The sequence below is a fragment of the Plecotus auritus genome, assembly GCF_963455305.1.
Source record: "Plecotus auritus genome assembly, chromosome: 7".
NCBI lineage: Eukaryota > Metazoa > Chordata > Mammalia > Chiroptera > Vespertilionidae > Plecotus > Plecotus auritus.
The window spans coordinates 5,234,006-5,256,678 of NC_137774.1; the positions used below are offsets into that span (position 1 = coordinate 5,234,006).

Here is a 22,673-nt window from a genome sequence, read left to right on the forward strand (position 1 = left end):
GCAAGCTCAGAGGGCACCGTGCCATTGGAGACTCCATCAGTCTGTTACATTAGATCAATGATTGTTTGAGTGTGAGGCTTTCGGTATTATTCTCTCTTGCAGGTCCCCCATTGGGGCTTCCTGACCACGTGGAAAGACTATGGAGACTTGCCAATTATGACGACGTTAGGTGAAAGGTCAGTGTGCATGTGTGCAAAGTCTCAATGACAAATCATTTTACAAGAGTTGTAGATTCACCATGAAAATCGCTGTGGTATTCCTGCTTTTTGTTTTCAAGATGTTGCCTGGCTGGCGTGGCTCAGTGGTTGAGTGTTGACCTATGAACCAGGAGGCCCTGGTTAGATTCCCGGTCAGGGCACATGCCCAGGATGTGGGCTCGATCCCCAATGTGGGGCATGCAGGAGGCAGCCCATCAGTGATTCTCTCTCATCATTGATGTTTCTATCTCTCTCTCCCTCTCCCTTCCTCTCTGAAGTCAATAAAAATATATTAAAAAGAAAAAAGATGCGTTACGACATGGAATGGGAACCTTGGTTTGTGTTAGTGGGTGTGCCTGGAAAGCACTCAAAACATTTATGGGAGCGTTGGTGCTCCGACCCATTCCCGGTAGCCTTGCTTAAGCAGTGATTTTCACAGTTGTCCGACAGTTTGGGATGATTAGGGACTCACTGATGTGTGACATGTGGGAGAAGTGGGGCCAATGGGAGGCGTGGGTTCCAGCCCCGCTCCGGCACCAGCCACGCCCTGCATCATCTGTGACGTGAGATCCTTGGACCGCAAGCTTTTGGAGGTTATTCGGAGCACTGCATTTTATGATGTAAGCTACAGTGACCTTCGGCCCTCTATTGCGTTGGTAAGGTTGCCAAACAAAATACCACAGACGGAGGGGCTTCAACAACAGGAATGTCCCCGCTCACAGTCCCGGAGGCGGGAAGCCCTAACTCCAGGTGCCAGCAGGGTAGATTCCTCCTGAGGCTGTGATCTGTCCGGGCCCTGCTACTGGGCTTGGAGGCGGCTGTCTTCTCCCCGTGTCCCTTCACACCATCTTCCCTCTGCGCAGGTCTCTGTCCACGTCTCCCCTTTTTACAAGGACACCGGTGGTGCTGGATTGGGGACCACCCTAATGACCTCACTGTAACTTGTTCACCTCTGTAAAGACCCCTCTCCACACAGGTCACATTCTGCGGTATTGGGGGTTAGGACACTCTAACATGTGAATTTTGTGGGGGATACGGTTCCACCTATGGACGTATTAGGGGCAGAGATAGAATAGTGGGAACTAGCTATACTGATAAGAAATAGGAATCATGAGCTCTGTTCACGGTGATTGTCCTGTTCTGATTAGAGAAAGCGCATTCTAACCTGGCGGAGAGCTGTGTGCCCAGGGCACAGGGGTTAACCTCGGAATGCAGGCAGTCCATCCTCCTTTCTCCTCTCCTTTCTCCAGAGCTGCCTATCATCATGGAAAGATTAGCAACCTTGTTGCTGCAACAGAGTCGGGTCCTGGAGGCGCCCACCCTTTGCAAACCCCTGCCTCTCTTCCCTCCTCCCCCCCCCCCCCCCGCCCACATTGCCTGTAGCCCGTAAGCATTATACCTTGCTTACTTCCCCATGCGTGTAATTCTCACTTTCCCATGTAATCTTTGTCCTTCTGCCCCATGTAAGCAGCTGGATTAGGGGGAGGAGAGCGCACATTTCTGTGGATGACCAGCTGCTCTCCCGTCCTGCCGGCAGTGGTGGAGGCAACGCTCAGATATGACTCAACCTTGTCTCTGCTCAGTTGGCTCAGGTAGTGACAGGCAGCAGGGACCCATTGGTTGTCGGGTTCCATGAGCTGAATTGCCTCCCTGTTAGGTTGAGATGGTTCCCGTTAGCACAGAGAGATGGCTTCCTTCCTCCCTCTTGCCTTCCTTCTCCCTCTCCCCTCCCCCTCCCCCTCGCTCTCTCAGCATCCTTCCCTGTCCATTCCAGCTCCAATCATTCCTTGCCTTGTGGCCCCATCACGTCATCTCTGCCTCTGTCCTCACATGGCCTGCTGTGCTGTGTCCTGCCTTCTCCCCTTCTGTGTCCTGTAAGTCCATGTGCCATAGGCCTTCGGTACTGCCAGCCCAGGGAGGGACGCAGCGGTTAACCCAGGATGACCCCATCTCGAGCTCTTTAATTACACTTTTCCCCACATAAGGACACATCCCTAGGTGTCAGGGGTTAGGGTCTTTGTGGGGGCCACCATTCAATCCACTACACAGGAGTTGTCAGATGACCTCATTACAGCAGCCGCATTCCCTGTCCTGGTCTTGTCACCCAGCTCAGTCTGAGTGGGGTCTGGAGAGCCTTAAGGTCTACTCCTCTTTTGGACTATAGAGGGTTGAGGGACCACCTCTGTGCCTTCTCTTCTGTACTTGGGGGGGCTTCCCTCCCCACCATCCTGCCCTCTGTGGGTTCCCGGGGAGCGGAAGCCTGCCTCCTTCTGTGTTCTTGGGGCCTCTTAGGGTCTTGGAAGGCCCCCAAAGAACCCCTGCTTTTTGGAGCTCTCACCCCGGAGTGCGCCAAGCATGTCAAAACACTCTCTCGGGCCACCTCCAGTCCTTCCCCCCTCCCATAAAAATAATCAGATTTTAATAATTTTGCTTTTGAAATTATTTGGCTCTAAGCTTGTTTAATGTACGATTGGCTGCGTTTCTTGGCCATTATTATGCATACTAAGGAGTTCCTTGAAGTGAGAAAAGCTAAGCCTCAGATTGTTTTCCGAACATAATTAAATTTTTATGAATACCAAAGTCAACAATTAACAAGGTTTAATAGGCATGGGGTTAAACATTTATTAATTCAAATTGCTACAGCTTCTTTTTTTTTTTAGTCCAAGATCCAATATTTTTTATCGTTTTCAATTCTTTTTTTTTTTTTTAATATATTTTATTGATTTTTTACAGAGAGGAAGGAAGAGGGATAGAGAGTTAGAAACATCGATGAGAGAGAAACATCGATCAGCTGCCTCCTGCACGCCCCCTACTGGGGATGTGCCCGCAACCAAGGTACATGCCCTTGACCAGAATCGAACCTGGGACCCTTGAGTCCGCAGGCTGATGCTCTATCCACTGAGCCAAACCGGTTTTGGCTCGTTTTCAATTCTTAATCATTTCGTAGGCCCCTGGAAAACCGGAAACCCCAGGTACTGGCCCGTTGGTTTCTGATTCCTGAGAGGGCCCTGCTTTCTTCCTTGCCTAGTCGCTCCTTCCCACTAGGAATTGGAATTCCTCCTTCCCAAATCCTAGGCTCCCCCAGCAGGTGTCTGCTGCGTCCCTCCCGGGGCTGGCAGTACCCAAATCCGCAGACTGGGTAGCTTGTACACAACAGAAATTTCTCACGGCAGCCACAGCTGACCAACACAGCCGGTCTGGCTCTCTCCCAGGCCCGACAGGCTCCTGAGGGCAGAGAGCCCACGACGGTCCCCACGCCATCATCCTGACGCAGTATACGGATGTGGCGCCATCATCAGTGTGAATGACTGGACAAAAGAGGCCTGCTTCTATTGGACCCTCCGGTCATGGCCACTGTGATCAGGGGCCATACTTCTGCCCATGTCACCCACTGCTCGGATCATCAGAGAAAACACAGGATGTCACGCTGAATCCGAATTTCTCCTGAACAGCAAATAGGACCTGTTTTTTAGCACGGTATGTCCCAAATACTGCACAGCACATACGGACACGAAAACATTATTTGTTGTTGATCTGAAATGCAAATTTAACCAAGCATCCCGTTTTAACTTTTGGCTAAATCTAGCAGCGGTGCCCCTTGGTCTTTTTATAGAAGGCTCGGAGAGCAACGCTCTGGACCTGGAGCCCCGGTTCTCAGAGTGACCCTAGTTTGGAACAGAAAGTCTCGGGACGCACACACACTTCCAGAACCGAGCCTCTCAGGGTGCTAGCTTTCTGCGTGTTTTTTTTTTATTTTTATGTCTTTTTATTGACTTCAGAGAGGAAGGAAGAGGGAGAGAGAGAGAGAAACATCAATGATGAGAATCATTGATCGGCTGCCTCCTGCAAGTCCCCTACTGGAGCCCTGACTGGGATTCGAACTGTGACCTCCTGGTTCATAGGTTGATGCTCAAGCATTGAGCCATACCGGCGGGGCTAGCTTTCTGCATTTTGACATCGCTCCTGGTGACTCTGCTGGGAGCTGTGGTTTGAGGGCCAGGGACCTAGAGAATGATGCTGATGGTGGGAGATTCCAGCCTGCCCCCCTTTCCCTGTCCCTCGCCCCACCCCCACCCCCAGACCCTCTCCAACACATCTGATCTGCTCCCTCAGGGCGTGGGACTCCGCTGTGACATACATGACATCAGGGACGTTCCAGAGTCTGTTTCTTTCTGTGGCCTCCGATAAGATGGCAGTGGCTTGTACTGCAGAATGCTCTTGGCGCTTGGCCTCAGGGCTCTGCTCTGGCCGCCCGACCCGTTCCCGAGCCTGCAGGAGGCTGTGAACCAGAGAATTTCTTCTTCCGGCGGGACCTGCCAGTCACGGCGGCGGGGCGGGGCCTGGCGGCGCGGACACGTGTGCGGGCGGGAAGCAGGAAGTGACTTCGGCGGCGGAGCCGGCGAGCAGCGCAGCGGGCTGATGGCAGTGGAGTGGGGGCGTGAGAGGGCAGCGTAGTGAGTCGGCTTTTCTCTCCTTCGGCGCCTGCGGGCGGGGGCCGGGGCCGTGGGGCCGGCGCGTGGGACTTGGAATGGCCACACGGAGTTTGGAAGGGAGCGCCCTGGGGACAGGAGGGCTTGGAGGGAAGCAGGGCGGCTTCGGCAGGTGGCAGAGGAGGGAGGAGGGGGCCGAGCCTCCTCTCCCGGGCCGGCTGCAGGGTGTGGACCTGCCTCCCTGTGCCGGTGGTTCTCCAGGACCCTCCTCATCCAGCTTCACGGCGGGGACCCTGCAGCCAGTGGGGTCCCCGCAGTCCTGGGAGCCCAGGTGGCTGTGATTCCGGCCGCTCTGTGCCCCTTTCACCGGCCCCGGAGGTCAGCGCACCTCCTGAACTTGACCCGGACTCTGGTTAAGGTGCCGCAGGCCTGGGATTGTGCATTTCCAACCCATTTCCCGGGGTCAGCCGCTCTGCGGACCACACTGTCCCACAGTCACAGCAGCCCAAACCCGAGTCATTTCTGTGGAGTCCGGCCCGTGTGTGCACTTCCCCTAAGTGGGGTCTCCACCTCTGCAGCCTGGCCAGCATCTTGCAGCCCACTCTCGGAAGCAGGGCAACAAGAGGGAGAGAAAGAAAGAAAGAAAGAAATCCCGGGTCAGCCCAACCCTAACCCTGACTGTAGGAGAGTGCGCACCTGTGGGGTGGGGTGGGCACCTTTCAAAGTTGGGATGGGCAGAGAAGACCCCCCTTGCAACCTAATCAAGGTTCATGTGTTAGCATCCAGCTCCCAGGAAGACGGAGCCCCATTGTGGAAGCTGCGTTTGAGGGGCCGGGGGCTGACACGCCCTGTCCCCACGGTGTTCCTGGTCTCCCTGCTGGAGAAACTCTGTTCCCTTGGGACTCTGTGGGCCTTGCCAGGCCCTCCCAGGGCAGGAGAATCACTTCCTCAACTCTGGGTCCTGAAGTGGTTCTAGTTTCTTTTTCTTTGTTTGGTGCCGTCGCTAGCCTGAGTCCCATTTAGACTGTGGGGACACAGCCTGAATCTATAGGTGCTGACTGACTTGGAGGTTTCCTGGCACCGGCTTCCTCACCTGGGCTCATTGGTCTTACTACCTGGGCTCACCTGGACCCACCGCCTTCCTGGGTTTGAATCCTGGTTATGCTTTGGTTGAGCCGGATGGCCTAAGGGCCCCTTACACCCTCCATCACAGTTTCCTTTCAGGGTCAGTAGAGAGAGGCAGCGTCTTTGGCCCAGGGTTGCCGGGCCTGGCAGCTGAGCCCAGTGGGGCCGAGCCCAGCCGTGTGGGAGCTGGAAGACCAGGGAGGAGCTGAATGGGCTCTTTGAGAAGAGGCGGCCCTGGGCCCCGATGTTTGTGTACAGAACACAGCGCTTTTCAGCACGTGGGTTTCTCCGCCCTGGAACTTTCCACAGCTTTCCACAGCGAGAGTCCCATTCCCTGTCATCTCAGAGCTGGGACTGACAACACCCTCAAGCCGAGAGGAGGCTCCCTGAGCAAAAACCAGAGCGGAGGGTCCTTCCCTCCCGTCCCTCGGTGGGCCGTGGTGGAACCGCAGCTTCGGCAGTTGGCTGGGGGCCGTGTCCCGTATGGCTCCCTTTCCTGGTCCTCACCGCGTGTCCTATCAAGATAAGCTTGCCCAAGGTGCCGTAAATAATTCGGCAAGCATTTTTCGGGTGCCAGAGAGCCTTACTAGCGTGCACAGGGCTGCCAAATGTGGAAAAGCATCATTCCTGTTCTTAGGCAGCTAATGATGTGAAAGGTGAAGGATGCGTGCAGGGACGGGAGTGGAGAGGATCGCAAAGCGTGGAATCGAAGTTGGCAGTGCGTGGGCAACAGAGGGTACCCTGGATGCGATGGCTGGAGGTTGGGAAAGAAGGGATTCTGGGAAGGAACCATGTGAGGAGAGACTTGGGGCAGGACCATGGGGGCTTGTCCCAGGTGCCATCCATAATTCGGTTGAGCTGTTGCCCATCCAGGGCATATTGGTGATGGCAACACAGGCTGGAATTGTCGGTGGGCTCGTTGGAGGTCAGTCGGTGGAGTATGCCCTTGGCAGGCCACGGGAGGTTCCATGGGGAGCTGTTGACGGTTGGATCAGGGCTAAGTGGATGACTTTCTAGAAGGAACCTGACTAGGCACCTGTATTTGGAGAAGAGAGAACCGATGATTCTAATCAAGGGACATTCAGACCCGCCTCAACCAGGGGGCTGCAGACCCCACGCCTGGGGCCCAGACTTCCCGGGAGCTGGATGGTAATACACGAACCTTGATTAGATTGCAAGGGCCGGAGGAGCAGGCAGATGGGCGGGAAGGCTGCCCTCAGACCCTCCCTCCCTCCAGCTCATGATCCACATTCTTGGAGCTTCTTCTCGGGAGCTATTTCCCAGGGTCGTCACCTCTTTCACGGTCTCCTCGGTGTCCCCACATCTCTCCTCCCAGAGTTGGATGATTTCACGGAGGGATGCGTGGTGGACAGGTGCATACACCAACCCAGACACACCAGCTCAGGTGGAGGGGGTCAGAGCTCAGCACACGTGCGAGTCGCCAAAAGGGACCGTGGGCACCGCGGGCACTGACCCTGTCGCTCCTCTGCACACAGCCGTATCCAGCATGCTCCGAGGCCACAGCGCTGTGTTCCAGGCCTTGCTGGGGACCCTCTTCACCTGGGGGCTGACGGCAGCCGGGGCAGCTCTCGTGTTCATATTCTCTAGTGGGCAGGTGAGTTGTCCTGTGTGGGTTCTGGGAGTTCGTGGGACTCAGCAGGCTCTGGATCCGCTGTGCCCGGCACAGCAGGGTGGCCACGCCTCCAGGTTGTGGGTGATGCTCATTCCTCTCATTTGCCCTCCTTGCCCCTCCCGGGCCTGGAGAGCAGGTGACCCTGACCCTGCATCACTTGCTTCTCCCCGCTGACTCATGGGAGTAGGAAGCGAGAGGCCAGGGATTCAGCCTCTCGCTTCCTGGAGCCCCTGGCCAATTTCTGTCCTCCATCAGTTCCTCCCAGGCCTGGGGCAGGTGGCGGTGCTGCGCTGAAGAACAGTAGGTGGGGGGTGGGGGTGGCGGGGGTAACTGCCCTGCCCTGTAGCCTTGAGTTAGCTGGGATGATTGGAGAGACCGTGGGGAGAGGAAGGGTATCTGTCCCCTCTCTGTCTTACTCCAAATCCAGGGCTCCTCATTCTGCCATCCCCTTTGGGATAAATACACTCAGACCCGCCTCACCATGGGCCTATAGACCCCACGCCTGTCCACCCCACCCCACCCGTTTTTACTCAGCCTTATGCCCCTACCCACTCATGCACCCCTATATCCCCTGTACCTTCACATCTGTCCCTCCCCTTACCTTCCATCCCCCCTACACTCCCACCCCTCTATATATACCCCTTTCACTGCACCCTCACCCAGAACCCACTCTCCCCCGCCCCCCCATGCCACATGCCCCACCTCTCTCCTTCCCAGCCCATGCCCACCGCCTGGGCCTGAATTCTTTACTCTTCTTCAACCCTCTACTCCCTCCATCCCCTGGCCCAGAGCCATCCACAGATCACTTGATGACTGCAATCTTCGAAATTGTAGGCATGCTAAGGCGTCAGTGATCTCAGATCTAGTTAAACACGCTGTGAGGCGGATTTGAAACTAATCGTGTCTGGGAAGTTGGCGAGCAAGTCACGGTGGTGTTAGAGACCAGTTCAGCAGGTATTGATGTCAGCGATAAGATCAGACCTCCCCCTGCGCCGCACCTCCTCCCTCCCCAGGGACGCCTGGAGGCCGGCACACAGCCTGGCTCCCAGGTCACTGTCCACAGGTAGTGAAACATTCGAAAGCCAGTCCCGGAATGGGAGCCGCCAGGGACCAGAGGACAGGGAAGCAGGTTCCTGACCCCTCCCGGTCCTGCTCCTGGGCCCCCTGGGGCAGAGCAGCCCAGGTTGTCACCTCTACTGGTTTCTTTTGCTTTGAGAAGCTGACACCTGAGATGCTCTCACTGGGTCTAGCTGGCCAGCGGGGTCCGAGTTCAATGCAGCACTGCGATGAGGGGGACCTCGCAGCCCCGTGTGGCCTGGGCCAACGCCGTGGGCTCTTCAGAAGTGGGGCCCCGCCGAAACCGGTTTGGCTCAGTGGATAGAGCGTCGGCCTGCGGACTGAAGGGTCCCAGGTTCGATTCCGGTCAAGGGCATGTACCTTGGTTGCGGGCACATCCCCAGTGGGAGGTGTGCAGGAGGCAGCTGATTGATGTTTCTCTCTCATTGATGTTTCTAGCTCTCTATCCCTCTCCCTTCCTCTCTGTAAAATATCAATAAAATATATTAAAAAAAAAAAAAAAAGAAGTGGGACCCCTTCCCCTTGGGAGCTGGTCAGGAGGAGGAATTGCTGAGACCTTTCCCGGTGTGGAGGCGTATAGGCTGTCCCCCAAGACCACCCACCCGTCCGCTGATTCAACAGAAGGACCCCCAGGACTCTGCATGTAGCTGTCCCCGTGGCTAACGCTCCGGGAAAGGACACACAGCAGGCTCAGCGAGGGAAAGACAGGCAGACTCTGGAGACCTGCGTGCACAGGCTCCTGCCGTCCTGCCCTGCCCTGCCCTGCCCTGCCCTGCGGTGGCCCTTCCCAGGACCATTTCGATGAGTCTAGCCAGGGACGCCCATTAGAGACTCAGGTTCCTTTTAATATATATATTTACTGATCTTAGAAAGATAGAGGGAGAGATAGAAACATCAATGATGTGAGAGAATCATTGATCGGCTGCCTCCTGCACACTTCCTGTACTGGGGATCGAGCCTGCAACCCGGGCATGTGCCCTGACCCGGAATCTGAACCGTGACTCCGGGTTCATAGGTTGATGCTCAACCACTGAGCCATGCTGGCCGGGCAGACTCAGGTTCTTACTGGGCACTGGCCACCGCTACTCTCAGAGTGTCAGGCTTGCAGAAGGAAGCAGGTGGCCCGCAGAAGTCGCTGGGTGTGTAAAACAGGCACAGTGACCCTCCCTTAGGGTTAGGAATGGAGGATGCAGGCTCGGGTGGGCCGTGCTGACCCTTCTTCACAGGAGATGTGCGTGAGAAGTGGGGAGGGGCACGGCCTGGGGAAACAAAGGCCGCCATAGGTGTGCGTCCACAGCGTGCACTCCGTCCTCCTGCGCAAACCCCAGTTTTCACTGAACTGACATGGGGGTGCGGTGAGGGTCACTTGAGATAGGAGACGCTCAGACACCAGCCTCTGTGATCAACATTGGTGTAGCTTCACTCAGCATTTGTTTTCCTGACTTAGAAAAAAAAAAATGTTTTCCTGGCTGGTGTGGCTCAGTGGATAGTGCGTCGGCCTGCGGACTGAAGGGTCCCGGGTTTGATTCCGGTCAAGGGCATGTACCTTGGTTGCGGGCACATCCCCAGTGGGAGGTGTGCAGGAGGCAGCTGATTGATGTTTCTCTCTCATCGATGTTTCTAGCTCTCTATCCCTCTCCCTTCCTCTCTGTAAAAAAATCAATAAAAAAAAAAGTTTTAATTCTAGAAAACGTGTCAAATATAGAAAAGCTTAAAGAAATACTTTAGAAAATTTCTAATCCTACTTTGTAGACAGGAAAAGACATATTTGCTCAAATTTGTTCGGTTGTATTTGAGTATGCATAAGTGATATACGTGTCAATTTTCTTTAAGGAATAGGGATCAAATTGTATAGAATGTTTTACAACCAGCTTTTCTCACTTGACATCATAGCATTCCTCATATCCCTAAATGTTTTTTTGATGACTTTCGTTATTTTGATTACTTAAATGGCTGTGTGGTGTCCCATCATAAAGATGTACTGCAGTTCATTTATCCCGTCCTCAACTGCCGGACCATTAGGTTATATGCCCTTTTCCCCTTGCTTTTAGAAAGAGTGTTACGATGAACACAAACCTTTGAGCACATGTGATTAGTTGCTTGGAATAAATATCTAGACGTGGGATAACAGGTTTACTGACCTTAAAAAAGTGGAATGGTTCTTCTTTGAAGATCCAGATGAATGCTGCTGGGATGCGTTCCGCTGGCTTCGTGATTATGTCTGTTTCCCTAACTTCTTTATTGGCTCTGTCTGGCTTGATTACATGAGTTGGTTCGTGTCATGGAGTTGCCTACAGTGAAGAATGTCGTTTGTATGCTCACTGGGGTACAAGCCTTCCATCCACCCCACAGTCGCCCAGAGCGGGGATGAGGCTGCTCGTGGCTGGAGATGACTGGCCAGACGGCTCTTGTTACCCGGTCCTAATGGGAATCTCACGGGTCAGATGAGTAACACCTCAACATGCCTGTAACGTGTTTACATGGCTGTAGGTTATGTCCCTAATTTAGGCCACTTCTTTCTCTTTTTTGTTAATCCTCATCTGAGAATATTTTTTCAATGATTTTTAGAGAGAGTGGAAGGGAGAGGGAGAGACAGAGGGAGAGAAACATCTATGTGAGAGAGACACATTGATTGGTTGCCTCTCGAATGGTCGGGGATCAAACTGCAACCAAAGTACGTGCCCTTGATCAGAATCAAACCCAGGACCCTTCAATCTGCAGGCTGATGCTCTCTCCATTGAGCCAAACCGGCTAGGGCAAGGTTCCCCTGTAATCACAACCTACACTCCAACCTCCAGTGAAAGGCAGTCCCTCTCCTGGCCTCCAACTGCAGAGTTGTTTTCTCGGTTTTGCTACATTATATAAACGGAGTGGTCAGATGCTGTATTTTTTTCCGTGTAGAAGATGCTATTTTTTTCTAAAATCGTTAGACTGAAAATCTAGGGGCGTCTTATACACGGAAGTCAGCCGAGGAGGGAGCTGCACGGGTGCATAGCTGCCCAGACCTTGTCAAACAGGCTTCCTCCAATCACGAGCCTTATTGTTACTGATGTCAGCTGATGCCGTAATTGGAGGTGGAGGAGGAGAGTGTGCAGATGCAACAGGGACCGGAGTGTTCTGACCCCATAAAGATGTCAAAAAATCCTATATAATAAAAGAGAAACATGTAAATTGACCGTACCTCCGCTATGCCCACCAGCCAATCAGGAGGAGTATGCAAATTAACCTCATCACCTCTGACAGCAGGGAGGAGGCAGCTCCCAGCACAGCCTGCTTGACCATCGCCTCAGAGACCTGGGAGCAGGCAAGTGCAGCCACAGACAGCACCCAGCATGGCCTGCTTGGCAGTCGCCGCAGAGAGCAGAGAACCACAGGGAGCAGGCCTAAGCCATCAGTAGGACATCCCCTGAGGGCTCCCGGATTGGAGAGGGCGCAGGTCAGGCTGAGGGACACCCCCTGCCCCATGCACGAATTTCATGCACCGGGCCTCTAGTAAAAAGATAAATACCGGTAAGCGATTGTCTTACTCTGCAAAATTCAAACTGAATGCAATCAGCTGTGCAAAAGAGCATGCAAATAGAGCTGTGGAGACAATTTGGATCTCCTCCCACTGAGTGTGTGATCAGACAGTGGAGAAAACAGGAAGAACAACTTCTTAAGATGCCAAAAAAGAAGGCCTTAAGAGGAAAATGAGCAAAATGTTTAAAATATTGATTTCTTAATTTTGGGTTGGAAATGTGGGAGGGCATCTTATACACCGAAAAATACAGTACGTAGTACATACTTGGTGTCCGGCTGATTTCACTCCATTTATTTCCCCGTTTCCTGGCTGTCCCCGACTGATTGTGCACTCCATCCATATGTATTTTGTGTGTGTTCTCGTTGCCGTATGGTATTCTGTTGTATGAATATATCCTAATGATGTACCCACTTGGGTAGTTTCTAGTTTCTAGTTAGTTTCTCACAAACAGTGCTGCCAGGAGCATTTCTGTACACAAGCATGGTGACTTCAAGTGTGTGTTCCTGTTAGGCAGTGACTGAGGTGTGGCACCGCTGGGTCACGTGGTCACTGCCAGCGGCTGTGCCAGTGTGTACCCCCACCGGCGGCGTGTCTGCATGCTCCTCGCCAGCGCTTGTCAATTTCCATCTTTGAGGCCAGCGGCTCCCTAAAGGCTCACAGTCATAATTCACAGAGAAAGTAAGAGGCAGCACGTGGGCCACCCTGAAGGAAGACTCTGATTGGCTGTGGGATGGATGGGAGGGTAAACATTTCCCCCAGCTGAGTTTTGGCCCATTTTATAAAGGCTTGGATTCTGGTGGATTTGATCCAGGTGTGGGCCGGTCTTTATTCACGTGGCTCTCTTAGGGGGGTTATGGTTCCCCATCGTCCCAGAAATAATCCCTTAGAAACTGAAACGTCCTGTTTTCATTTGCAGAGGCGGATCTTAGATGGAAGTCTCGGCTTCGCTGCAGGGGTAAGTGGCATGTTCCAGGAGGAATGTAAATTGAGGCGCGTTTACTCTGACGTTTCTCTGCTGATGGGTTTTTCTGGTCTCTTCCCGTGTAACCAGGGTGCATCTCTCATGTCCGGGTGCTAGGGGCCCCCGCTTATCACCAACCCGGTTTATTCCCTGTGTATTTAAGGCCCCGCCTCTCTCTAGACAGCGAAGGAGCTTGGTGGGCAGCTGGCCGAGGACTTGTAAAACAAGATAACACTTAGGAAGGGCCTAGCACAGGGCTTTGTGGCGCTAGTTAAACTTCTCTTTCTCGCCTCCTCTTCCCCTGTAAAAGACCTTTTGACATAGACGTTTTCAAACACGCAGAAAAGTGGAGAGAATTCTACGACGCACGCCAGGTACCCGCCAGCCAGCTTCAGTCGTTATTGACATTTTGCCGATCTCATTTCGTCTGTCTTCCCCCAACTTTCTTGGGACGTGGGAATAGTGTGTAACAGCGAATCCCAGACAAGTAACAGCACCTATGAATTCAGTATGCCCAGAAATACATGTATTTCTTTAAAAATATATTTTTGTTGATTTCATAGAGGAAGGGAGAGGGAGAGAGAGAGAGAAACACCAGTGATGAGGGAATCATTGATTGGCTCCTCCTGCACAGCCCCTACTCGGGATCGAGCCCACAACCCAGGCAGGTGCCCTGACCGGGAATCAAACCGTGACCTCCTGGTTCATAGGTCGACACACTCAACCACTGAGCCACGCCGTGCAGGCTGCCTTATATTTTTGTAAGCACAGTCACCACGGCTTTAAGAGTAATTCCTTACTGTGATCCGACACCCAGCCCACATCTCCTGCGAGCCGAGCCCCGAGTGAGACCTAGAGGCTGGATGAATGGGGATTCCGATTTCCGGGTCTGAGCGTGCCACGGTGGTGCTGTGGATTCCAGCCGTGTGAGTCCCATCACAAGGCGTGTGACCTGCAGTTTCCCTTTGGTTGATCGAATGTAGTCCTTTCTCCTGTTTTAATAGTCCTGTGATCTGCAAACGCTAGCCTGGGGGTGGGACCCGGTGGGGACTCCCCCCCCCCCCTCCCCCCCCCCCCCGCCTCTCCCACTCCCTGCCCCGCCTTCAGAGGTCCTCTGAGTCAGCAGCTCCGTTGAGGGCACGTGGAGACACGCCCAGTGTTACACAGGTGCCCCAGAGTGTTAACAGAGTCAGATCCGGGTCCTCGGCTCCCGGTTTTGTCCTCTTTCTCAGCGCTGCCCGGCCAGAGAGGCCCTGATCGATGGCTGGCACTCCCTTCCCAGGCCCCCTTGCTCAGTCGCCCTCTCCCATTTCACAGAAGAAAGACACGTCCTTGCCTGATTTCCCTGTCTCTGGGTGGCACGGTCTCCACACAGAAACAGGGACCCGAGGGCTGGTGAGGAGAAAGTGGGGGATGCTGTCGCTGATCACCCCGAGGGCTGGTGAGGAGAAAGTGGGGGGGATGCTGTCGCTGATCACCCCGAGGGCTGGTGAGGAGAAAGTGGGGGATGCTGTCGCTGATCACCCCGAGGGCTGGTGAGGAGAAAGTGGGGGATGCTGTCGCTGATCACCCCGAGGGCTGGTGAGGAGAAAGTGGGGGATGCTGTCGCTGATCACTGCCCGCAGGTCCTGGAGCAGTTCAGCTGCCTCCTGCCCTTTGATGTGAGTCTAATCCAATTGTTAGCAGAGAAGCCCTTAAAGGCAATGTCCATGATGGGCCACAATGAGATTTGGGGCTGTAACTTGGAAGGAGTTCAGAGAACAAAATGACATTATTATAACAAAATATCTACTTTCCCCATCTTCCCTTAAATAAAGGATAAGACAAAGTAAACTAGAAATAAATTGATGCCTCACTGTCTTCTTAGAGCAACGGCTACTTAGTATTTATCCACGTGTAGAGGAACGGTGGAAAAAAAAACAAAGCAAGAAAAAGTCTCATCCGGGAAAATGTGCACTTCCAAGCGTATTTTACTTTAATAATGATAAATCATGTGTTATATTGTTGTTGTTAGGAATCTGTTCTCTAATGGTGGTAATGGTAACTCAATCCAGGAAATGGTTATTTAAGCAGCTGGAACCCTAAGGCTCATAGGAAATTTTAAAAAATGGAATTGAAATGTATGTAAATATATTGAAGAGAGGTGTGATAAAGACCTCAATAATGGACTCTCTAGCCTAAAATCTGAGTTGCTTGAGGGTAAAAGTCTATGGGGAAATGGAATTAAATCCAAGCCAGAGGAAATGACGCAAATTTTTCGCCTTTTGAAGAGCCTGCCTGTGCGTTCGGTGCGCGTAGAGTAGAACCCATGGACAGGAAGGTGCACGGAACGTAAGCGCACAGCTTCGTCGGTGTGAATTTTTAGGGGGATCACAGCCGGAGTCGGGTCCTGGTGCTGTTTAGATACAGATGAATGGCTGGTCAAACAGTTTTGTGTAAACACCAATATTTATGCCCCAGAAATGATGTCCTTTGCAACTCCATAAACATAGATGAAAGCCTTTTAAATGTCAATTTCAAGGGAGTGACTGGGGATACCTAGTTCGTCAACATCCTTGCAGGGGCCACACAGACGGTCTGTGTTCTGTGCTGTCTTCGTGCTTCTGCCTAGGCACCCAGGGGTCCTGTTCTGCTTCGCTCTTTTGGGCCAGAGACACTCTAAGGTTCTCGTGGCCAAAGACATAAAACAGAAGGAAACAAAGAAACAAAACCAGAGAGCATTTGTCTTCAGGACATGGAGGAACGAATTTGGGAGCAATAAAGCTCAAACACTTAAGATGTCACTTCCTTCAAACCATCATCAAACCGGTGTGTTACTGTGTTCACGTAACTGTGAGCATCTAAAAAAGTTTTACTTTTTCTTCTTCTCCAATCCTTACCTGAGGATATGCTTAGAGAGAGGAAGGAAGAAAGAGAGAGAGAGAAAGAGAGAGAGAGAGAGAAAGAGAGAAAGAAACAGTGATGTGAAAGAGAAACATCAGTTGTCTCCCAGTGTGCCCTGATCGGGGATTGAACCCGCAACCTCCTGGTGTATGGGACGATGCTCCAGCCAAATGAGCCACCCGGCCAGGGCTAAAATAGTTTTACTTTTGATTTTTAAAGTAGTTGGTGGGGGGTGGGGAAAGAGAGATTCTGAAAGTTATTTATGTATTTTTAAAAAAATCAGAATAGGAGTCATTTCTTTTTCTAAAATTGACCTTGAATATGAGCTAGTCGCACAGAGGAGCTCCTGGCAGGTCACCGGATGCACAGAGGAAAGTCGGAGCGCCATGTGGAGGCAGCTGGGGTTGGACTCGGGACACCTCAGAGACCCTGGTGATGGGCGTGAGTTCTCATAGATGCTTCCCAAGCTCGGGAAAGGCGGCGGGGCCCAGGTGCCCGAGCTGTGACGACTGTGTGTGTTCATCATGGAATCATGTGTGTTTAATGTAGCTAATCTGTTGGGCAGAACAGCGGTTCTCAACCGGGGGCGATGTTGCTCCCCAGGGGACGGTTGGCATGTTGGGTTGTCACAACTGGGTGGGTAGAGGCCAGGAATGCTGCGGAACACCCCACGATACACAGGACCCCCTCCCCCCCCCCAAAGAATCATCCAACTCCTAGTGTGAGTGTGCCAAGCTGAGGAACCCTGGTCTGGAGCATTCCGATGTAGCATCTCCAGTCACAGTGTGGCATGTCTGAAAATTCAGGTGTTTTCCACGTTTAAAAGCAGCAGAAGAGGAAAGCCCCTCGCTTCCCAGAGGTCAGCAGTGTTACCCCGAGGATGCTCCTGGGAGAGTTTTTATTACTCCCTTACAGAGCGTCAGGGCAGCTCACCGGGCCACAGTGCCCGGATCTGAAGGACTCTGCGTCCTCAGCACAGCTCTGAGACGCCTCGAGTAAATGTCTCGGAAAAGCAAAAACCAGCCATCGGTCAGTTGACTGGGGTCCCATGGCACCTTGCACAGGCGTGATATTTCTTCGGTCAGTTGTGCATACATTTATGTATGTGTCGTATGTGCATGGACATATCTATCTAATGTGATGCTGCAGTGACATATTTATATAATATTTATTTTTAATAAATCTTTATTGTTCAGATTATTACAATTGTTCCTGTTTTTTCCCCCATAGCTTCCCTCTACCTGGTTCCCACCCCACCGTCTGCCCTTATCCCCCGACACTGTTTTCATCCATAGGTGTACGATTTTTGTCCAGTCTCTTCCCGCACTCCCACACCCCTTTCCCCCCGAGAATTGTCAGTCCACTCCCTTTCTATGCCCCTGATTCTATTATATTCACCAGTTTATTCTGTTCATCAGACTTTTTATTCACTTGATTTTTAGATTCACTTGTTGATAGATATGTATTTGTTGTTCATAATTTTTATCTTTACCTTTTTCTTCTTCCTCCTCTTCTTAAAGAATACCTTTTAGCATTTCATATAATACTGGTTTAGCGGTGATGAACTCCTTTAGCTTTTTCTTATCTGTGAAGCTCTTTATCTGACTTTCAATTCTGAATGGTAGCTTTGCTGGGTAGAGTAATCTTGGTTGTAGGTTCTTGCTATTCATCACTTTGAATATTTCTTGCCACTCCCATCGGGCCTGCATAGTTTCTGTTGAGAAATCAGCTGACAATCATATGGATGCTCCCTTGTAGCAAACTAACTGTTTTTCTCTTGCTGCTTTTAATATTCTCTCTTTGTCTTTTGCTCTTGGCATTTTAATTATGATGTGTCTTGGTGTGGTCCTCTTTGGATTCCTTTTGTTTGGGGTTCTGTGCGCTTCCTGGACTTGTAAGTCTATTTCTTTCACCAGGTGGGGGAAGTTTTCTGTCATTATTTCTTCCAATAGGTTTTCAGTATCTTGCTCGCTCTCTTCTTCTGGCACCCCCATAATTCAGAGGCTCCTTTCACTATCTTCATATTTTTGGATTCTTTTTTCTTTTCTGGTTGGGTGTTTTTTGTTTCTTTGTATTTCAAATCTTTGACTTGATTCTTGCGATCCTCTAGCCTGCTGTTGGATCTCTGTATATTATTTTTTATTTTAGTCAGTGTATGCTTAATTTCTAGTTGGTCCTTTTTCATATCCTCGAGGGTCTTGCTAAATTTATCGGCCTTTTCTAGAAAATTTTTGAAAAACCTTATAACCATGGTTTTGAACTCTATATCCAGTCATTTGCTTTCCTCCATTTCTTTAATTTGTGATCTGTTTCTTTGTCTCCGCATTTTGGCTGCTTCCCTGAGTTGATAGAGTGGCTTTGTGTGCTAGGTGTCCTATAGGGCCCAGTGGCTCAGCCTCCCCAGTTACCTTAGGTGGACACTCTTGGTGCACCCTTTGTGGGCTGTGTGCACAGTCTTGTTGTAGTTAAGCCTTGTTTGTTGTTGGTATCACTGGGAGGAATTGACCTCCAGGCCAATTGGCTGTGAGGATCAGCTGTGTCTACAATGGGAGAACTTCTGTGCTGGAGACACCCTTTTGAGGCAAGACTTGCTTCAGTGGGGCTTTGGTGCTCACTGAGTCTGCCCCCTGAGTGTGTCCCTTATGGATCTGAGGAGTTGTAATCTGGATGGTCCTACTCTGACTCCTGGGTACACTGGCTCTTGGATCTCCAAGGAGGTGCTAATTTAGCCTCTACCTGAGGCCACCCAGCAGGAGCTACGGAGAGATGTGCAGCCCGGAACTGGAGTTCAGAGCAGTCAGGAGCTTATGTCTCCCTCCGGATTGAAAAAGCCAGGCGCGTACTCATTTGCCAGCCCTCTCCGTGTGCGCACCTCCGTACCTCCGCACTTTACTTCCGCAGCTCCTCTGAGTTTCAGTGTGCTTTTCTCTTCCCTTCTAGTTGTAGAATTTCCACTCAGCCAGCCTTCCTGTGGTTCTGGATGATGTCCGTTTTGTCTTTTAGTTGTAGTTTTGAAGTTGTTGTGCGAGGCAGCAAGTTCAGGTGTTTACCTATGCCGCCATCTTGGTTTCTCCTCGACATACTTATATAATATTTAACCGTGCCCTGAAGCAAGGGTTTCTGTAAGAGAAATTCCTGGCCTAAGTGTCCTGTGTATTTGAAATGGGCTCAACAATATGTTTTATAGTTTGTTTTTCGCATTAGCAGGACCTCGGAAGCATGAACGGTCCTCCTTAAATGACCGTTCTTAAAATCCATTTGCTTGTTTGTCTCCTGACTCCTTAAATCACCGTCCAAGTCTCTAGTAATCACTATCTTTTTCTTCCCAGTGCCCGGGTCCGGCCTGGATGTTTGCCTGAGGCCTGGAATTAGTGGGGAGGGATGTTGCCATTAGAAAGAAGAGGAGGGTCATTATTTCCTATTAGAGTCCCCCAGCAATGCAGCCTGAAAGCCGGAGTAGATTTTAGATGACATGAAAACTGATACCGTTTATCGAGTCCTCGCTGTGTACAAGGTGCTCCGGCAAGCACTGTGGTCATCTTATTTAACGTTCCTAACAGCTCTGTGAGGCGCATACCAGGAGTGATTATACACCCCCATTCTGCAGGTGAGGAAACTGAGGCACAGTGACTATTAATAAGTGGTTCAGGATTACATGGTGAGCAGAGCTGGGAATTCAACCCACAGTCTCACTGTAGAGCTCCCCCTCTTAAAAAATTTTTTTTAAAAAATTGATTTCAGAGAGGAAGGGAGAGGGAGAGAGAGAAACATCAATGATGAGAGAGAATCGTTGATCGGCTTCCTCCTGCACGCCCCACGCTGGGGATCCAGCTCGCAATCCAGACATGTGCCCTGACCCGTGATCGAACCGTGACCTCCTGGTTTATAGGTTGACGCTCAACCGCTGAGCCATGCTGGCTGGGCCCAATGGAGGTTTTGAATGTGAGGTCTTTTGCTTTTGGACCACACTGACATGGGCCGGGCCACAGCCAGAGTACAGGACGGTGGGGAAGGAGTATGCTAACCTGCTGCTCTGTTTCTGAGCCGGGATTTTCCTCTTTGTAAGGCTGAGAGAGGCCGAGGGCCCCGAGATCACTGCCCAGGGCCTCCTGGATTCTACTCTCTGCCACATTTCTTGTTCTGCACGGGGATGCAGTGGCCTGGGAGGTGGTGCTTGTGTGTTTTGGGGCAAGGCTGCCCTCTCCGTGGGCACTCAGTGCGGGAGTGGGGAGGTGGACCAGGGTTAGTGCCGTGGGACCTGGAGCTACCTGTCCCGGGGGTGTCATGTGACAAGCTCAGTGTGGCCGGGTGCGTGGAGGCCATGTGGGGAAGGGCCCTTCTCCAGGCGGGCCTGTCACAGCCTTGCTGCAGGCCTCCTGGCACAGTGGTGAAGGGGCACCTGCCACTCCTGCCACCTTTGCTTCCTGCATAATATGATGCGGCAAGACACGGACACCTGAAACGCTCCGTGATCGAGGGCTGGAACCCGTAAGGCTCGTGTGCCGAGGCACTTCATTTGTAAAGGTCTCAGATGGCCAGTTCCCAGTGGGAGACTGTCTCAGCTAACATGAATGTCCTCCAGCCACGCCAGGCACAGGCAGGGGACACTGAGCACATCGCAGGAGACACGCCTGACTTGGCCCAGCGCTCCTGGCACCCCAATACTAACTAGCGGTTCTCGTGAGCCCAGGAGCGGCGTGGTGACAGCTCTGTCCCCTGGCAGCGTGTGCCAGCGAGACGAGGACCTTCCCTCCATGCGCGTCCTGACTGCGGGCTCCACGCTGGGTGGAAGGCAGTCTTGTTGCAAGATGGGGTGGCGAGGGAGAGAGGGAGGTAGGAGAAAGGGACGAAAACCATGCAGGAGGGAGACGGATGATGATTATTTTCTTATTGTATTTTTCTCTTTCCAATTTCATGCTTCAGATTTCCAATGTCATTATGAACTGTGCAGGGGACGGAAATGACACAGCTCACCCTCTGTCCCCATTGATGGAAAAGCAGCATTTGTCTTGGTGGAGAGCTCGCCTGTGCTCTCTTCTCTCCGCTGAGCATCCGGGGTGATGTGCCCTGAGGCCCTGGATGGTCCTCCTCTGTGCGCTCCCCTCCTTCCCCTCCAGGCTGGAAACCCTGCCTCCCCTTCCTTCCCTCTGCCTCTCCTTTCAGGCCTGGGCCTGCATCTAGATCGGGCCACGGTGTTCTCCTTGGGGATGTCTGCTCCTCTTTCCTGCCCCGTTTCCATGAAGGAGAGAGAGGTGGGAGTGTCTGTAGGTGAAGAGCAGGCAGTTCCAAAGGGCCTAGAGATTAAATAGACGCGAGAGCCCCAGAATCACCATAACCTCTCTCTGTAGGAACAGGTAGATGTTTAATAGATATGCTTTTAAGATGATTGGCACACTTTTCATTCATTCATTCATTCATTCATTCATTCATTCATTCATTCATTCAGCGGTTAATGAGAACCTGCTGTATGCCAGGCGCTGTGTGAGTGCCGAGGATTTGAATCGCTAGGAGCCGGTTTCAGTCCGATCCGGTCGCGAGGTGGGCACCTCACCAGTGGTGCACATCTGGCCCACCACCTGTTTTTTGCAAATATCATAGGTTCTCCCTATCCGCCGTCCCATTTTCCATGGTTTCAGTCAACTGCAGCCCGAAAATATTACATGGAAAATTCCAGAAGTAAACAATTCATTAATTTTAAATTGCACGCTGTTCTGAGTAACGTGATGAAATCTCTCATCCGGCTCCATCCTGCACGGGACATGGGTCCTCCCTTTGCCCCGCCTCTCCGCGCTGTAGATGCTCCCTGCCTGTCAGTCACTGAGTGGCCGCCTGGGTGCTCCGATGGACTGTCTGTCGTGGTGTCGCAGTGCTTGTGTGCGAGTCACCCGTTTTACGCAGTCACGGCCGGCCCCGAAGCACAGGCGTCGTGATGCTGGCGCCCGGATATGCCAAAGAGAAGCCGGAAAGTGCTTCCTCTCAGGGAGGAGGGGGAAGTTCTGGGCTTCCTAAGGAAAGAACACGATTGGATGCTGAGGTTGCTGAGATCGACAGTGAGAACCAGTCTTCCATCCGTGAAATTGTGAAGAGCTTTGGGTGGGTTTTGCTGGCTCAGCTCAAACTGCAGACGTTACAGCCACAGGGCGTGGTAAGCGCTTAGTTAAGATGGAAAAGGCATTAAATTTGTGGGGCAAGACGTGAACAGAAGACGTGTTCGATGGATGGCCGCGTGCTGCACCAGAAAGCACAGAGCCTCTACGAAGACATCAGCAGGATTCCCCCCTGAACCGAGGGACCACATTCACATAACTTTTATTCCAGCATATTGTTATAATTGTTCCATTTTATTAGTCGTTATTATTGCTCATCTCCTCCTATGCCTAATTTATAAGTTAAACTTTATTATAGGTTTGTATGTGTAGGAAAAAACATAATGTGTATGCACCATTTGAGGTTTCAGGTGTCCGCTGGGGGTCTTAGATGTATCCCTGTGGATGAGGGGTGCCTGTAAAGCTTTAGTTCAGTGGCTTGTTCATAGGGAGGGAGAAGAACTAGGGATCAAAGCTTTGTCCCGCGGCCGGTGTGGCTCAGTGGTTCAGTGTCGACCTCTGAACTAGGCGGTCTCAGTTTGATTCCCAGTCAGGGCACATGCCCGGGTTGTGGGCTCCATCCCCAGTGTGGGGTGTGCAGGAGGCAGTCCATCGATGATTCTCTCTCATCATTGATGTTTCTTTCTCTCTCTCTCCCTCTCCCTTCCTCTCTGAAATCAGTAAAAATATATTTTTAAAAAAAGCTTTGTCAAGGGCCTACGCAGTTTTAGAAATGGCCAAATGTGTGTTCTGTTTGCAGA

At 51.9% G+C, this 22,673-nt stretch overlaps 1 protein-coding gene across 8 annotated transcripts in view; it reads left to right on the plus strand.

The window, feature by feature from the left end:
* SLC39A11 (solute carrier family 39 member 11) overlaps positions 1-22,673 on the plus strand; it is a 463,057-nt gene that overhangs the window by 44,773 nt on the left and 395,611 nt on the right. For 4 of the 8 annotated variants that reach the window (XR_013961103.1, XR_013961104.1, XM_080678280.1 and 1 more), the window contains exons 1-3: positions 4,543-4,651; positions 7,249-7,367; positions 12,899-12,937. The exons of 1 other annotated variant lie outside the window; for it this stretch is intronic. Coding sequence is in view for 3 of the 7 variants with exons in the window: in XM_080678280.1 (XP_080534406.1) it covers positions 7,260-7,367; positions 12,899-12,937 (147 nt within the window). In the remaining 4 variants the exon portion in view is untranslated. Of the gene's footprint in view, positions 1-4,542; positions 4,652-7,248; positions 7,368-12,898; positions 12,938-22,673 lie in introns of those variants that run through there. 3 more of the 8 variants (XM_080678279.1, XM_080678281.1, XM_080678283.1) reach the window with 3 other exon arrangements.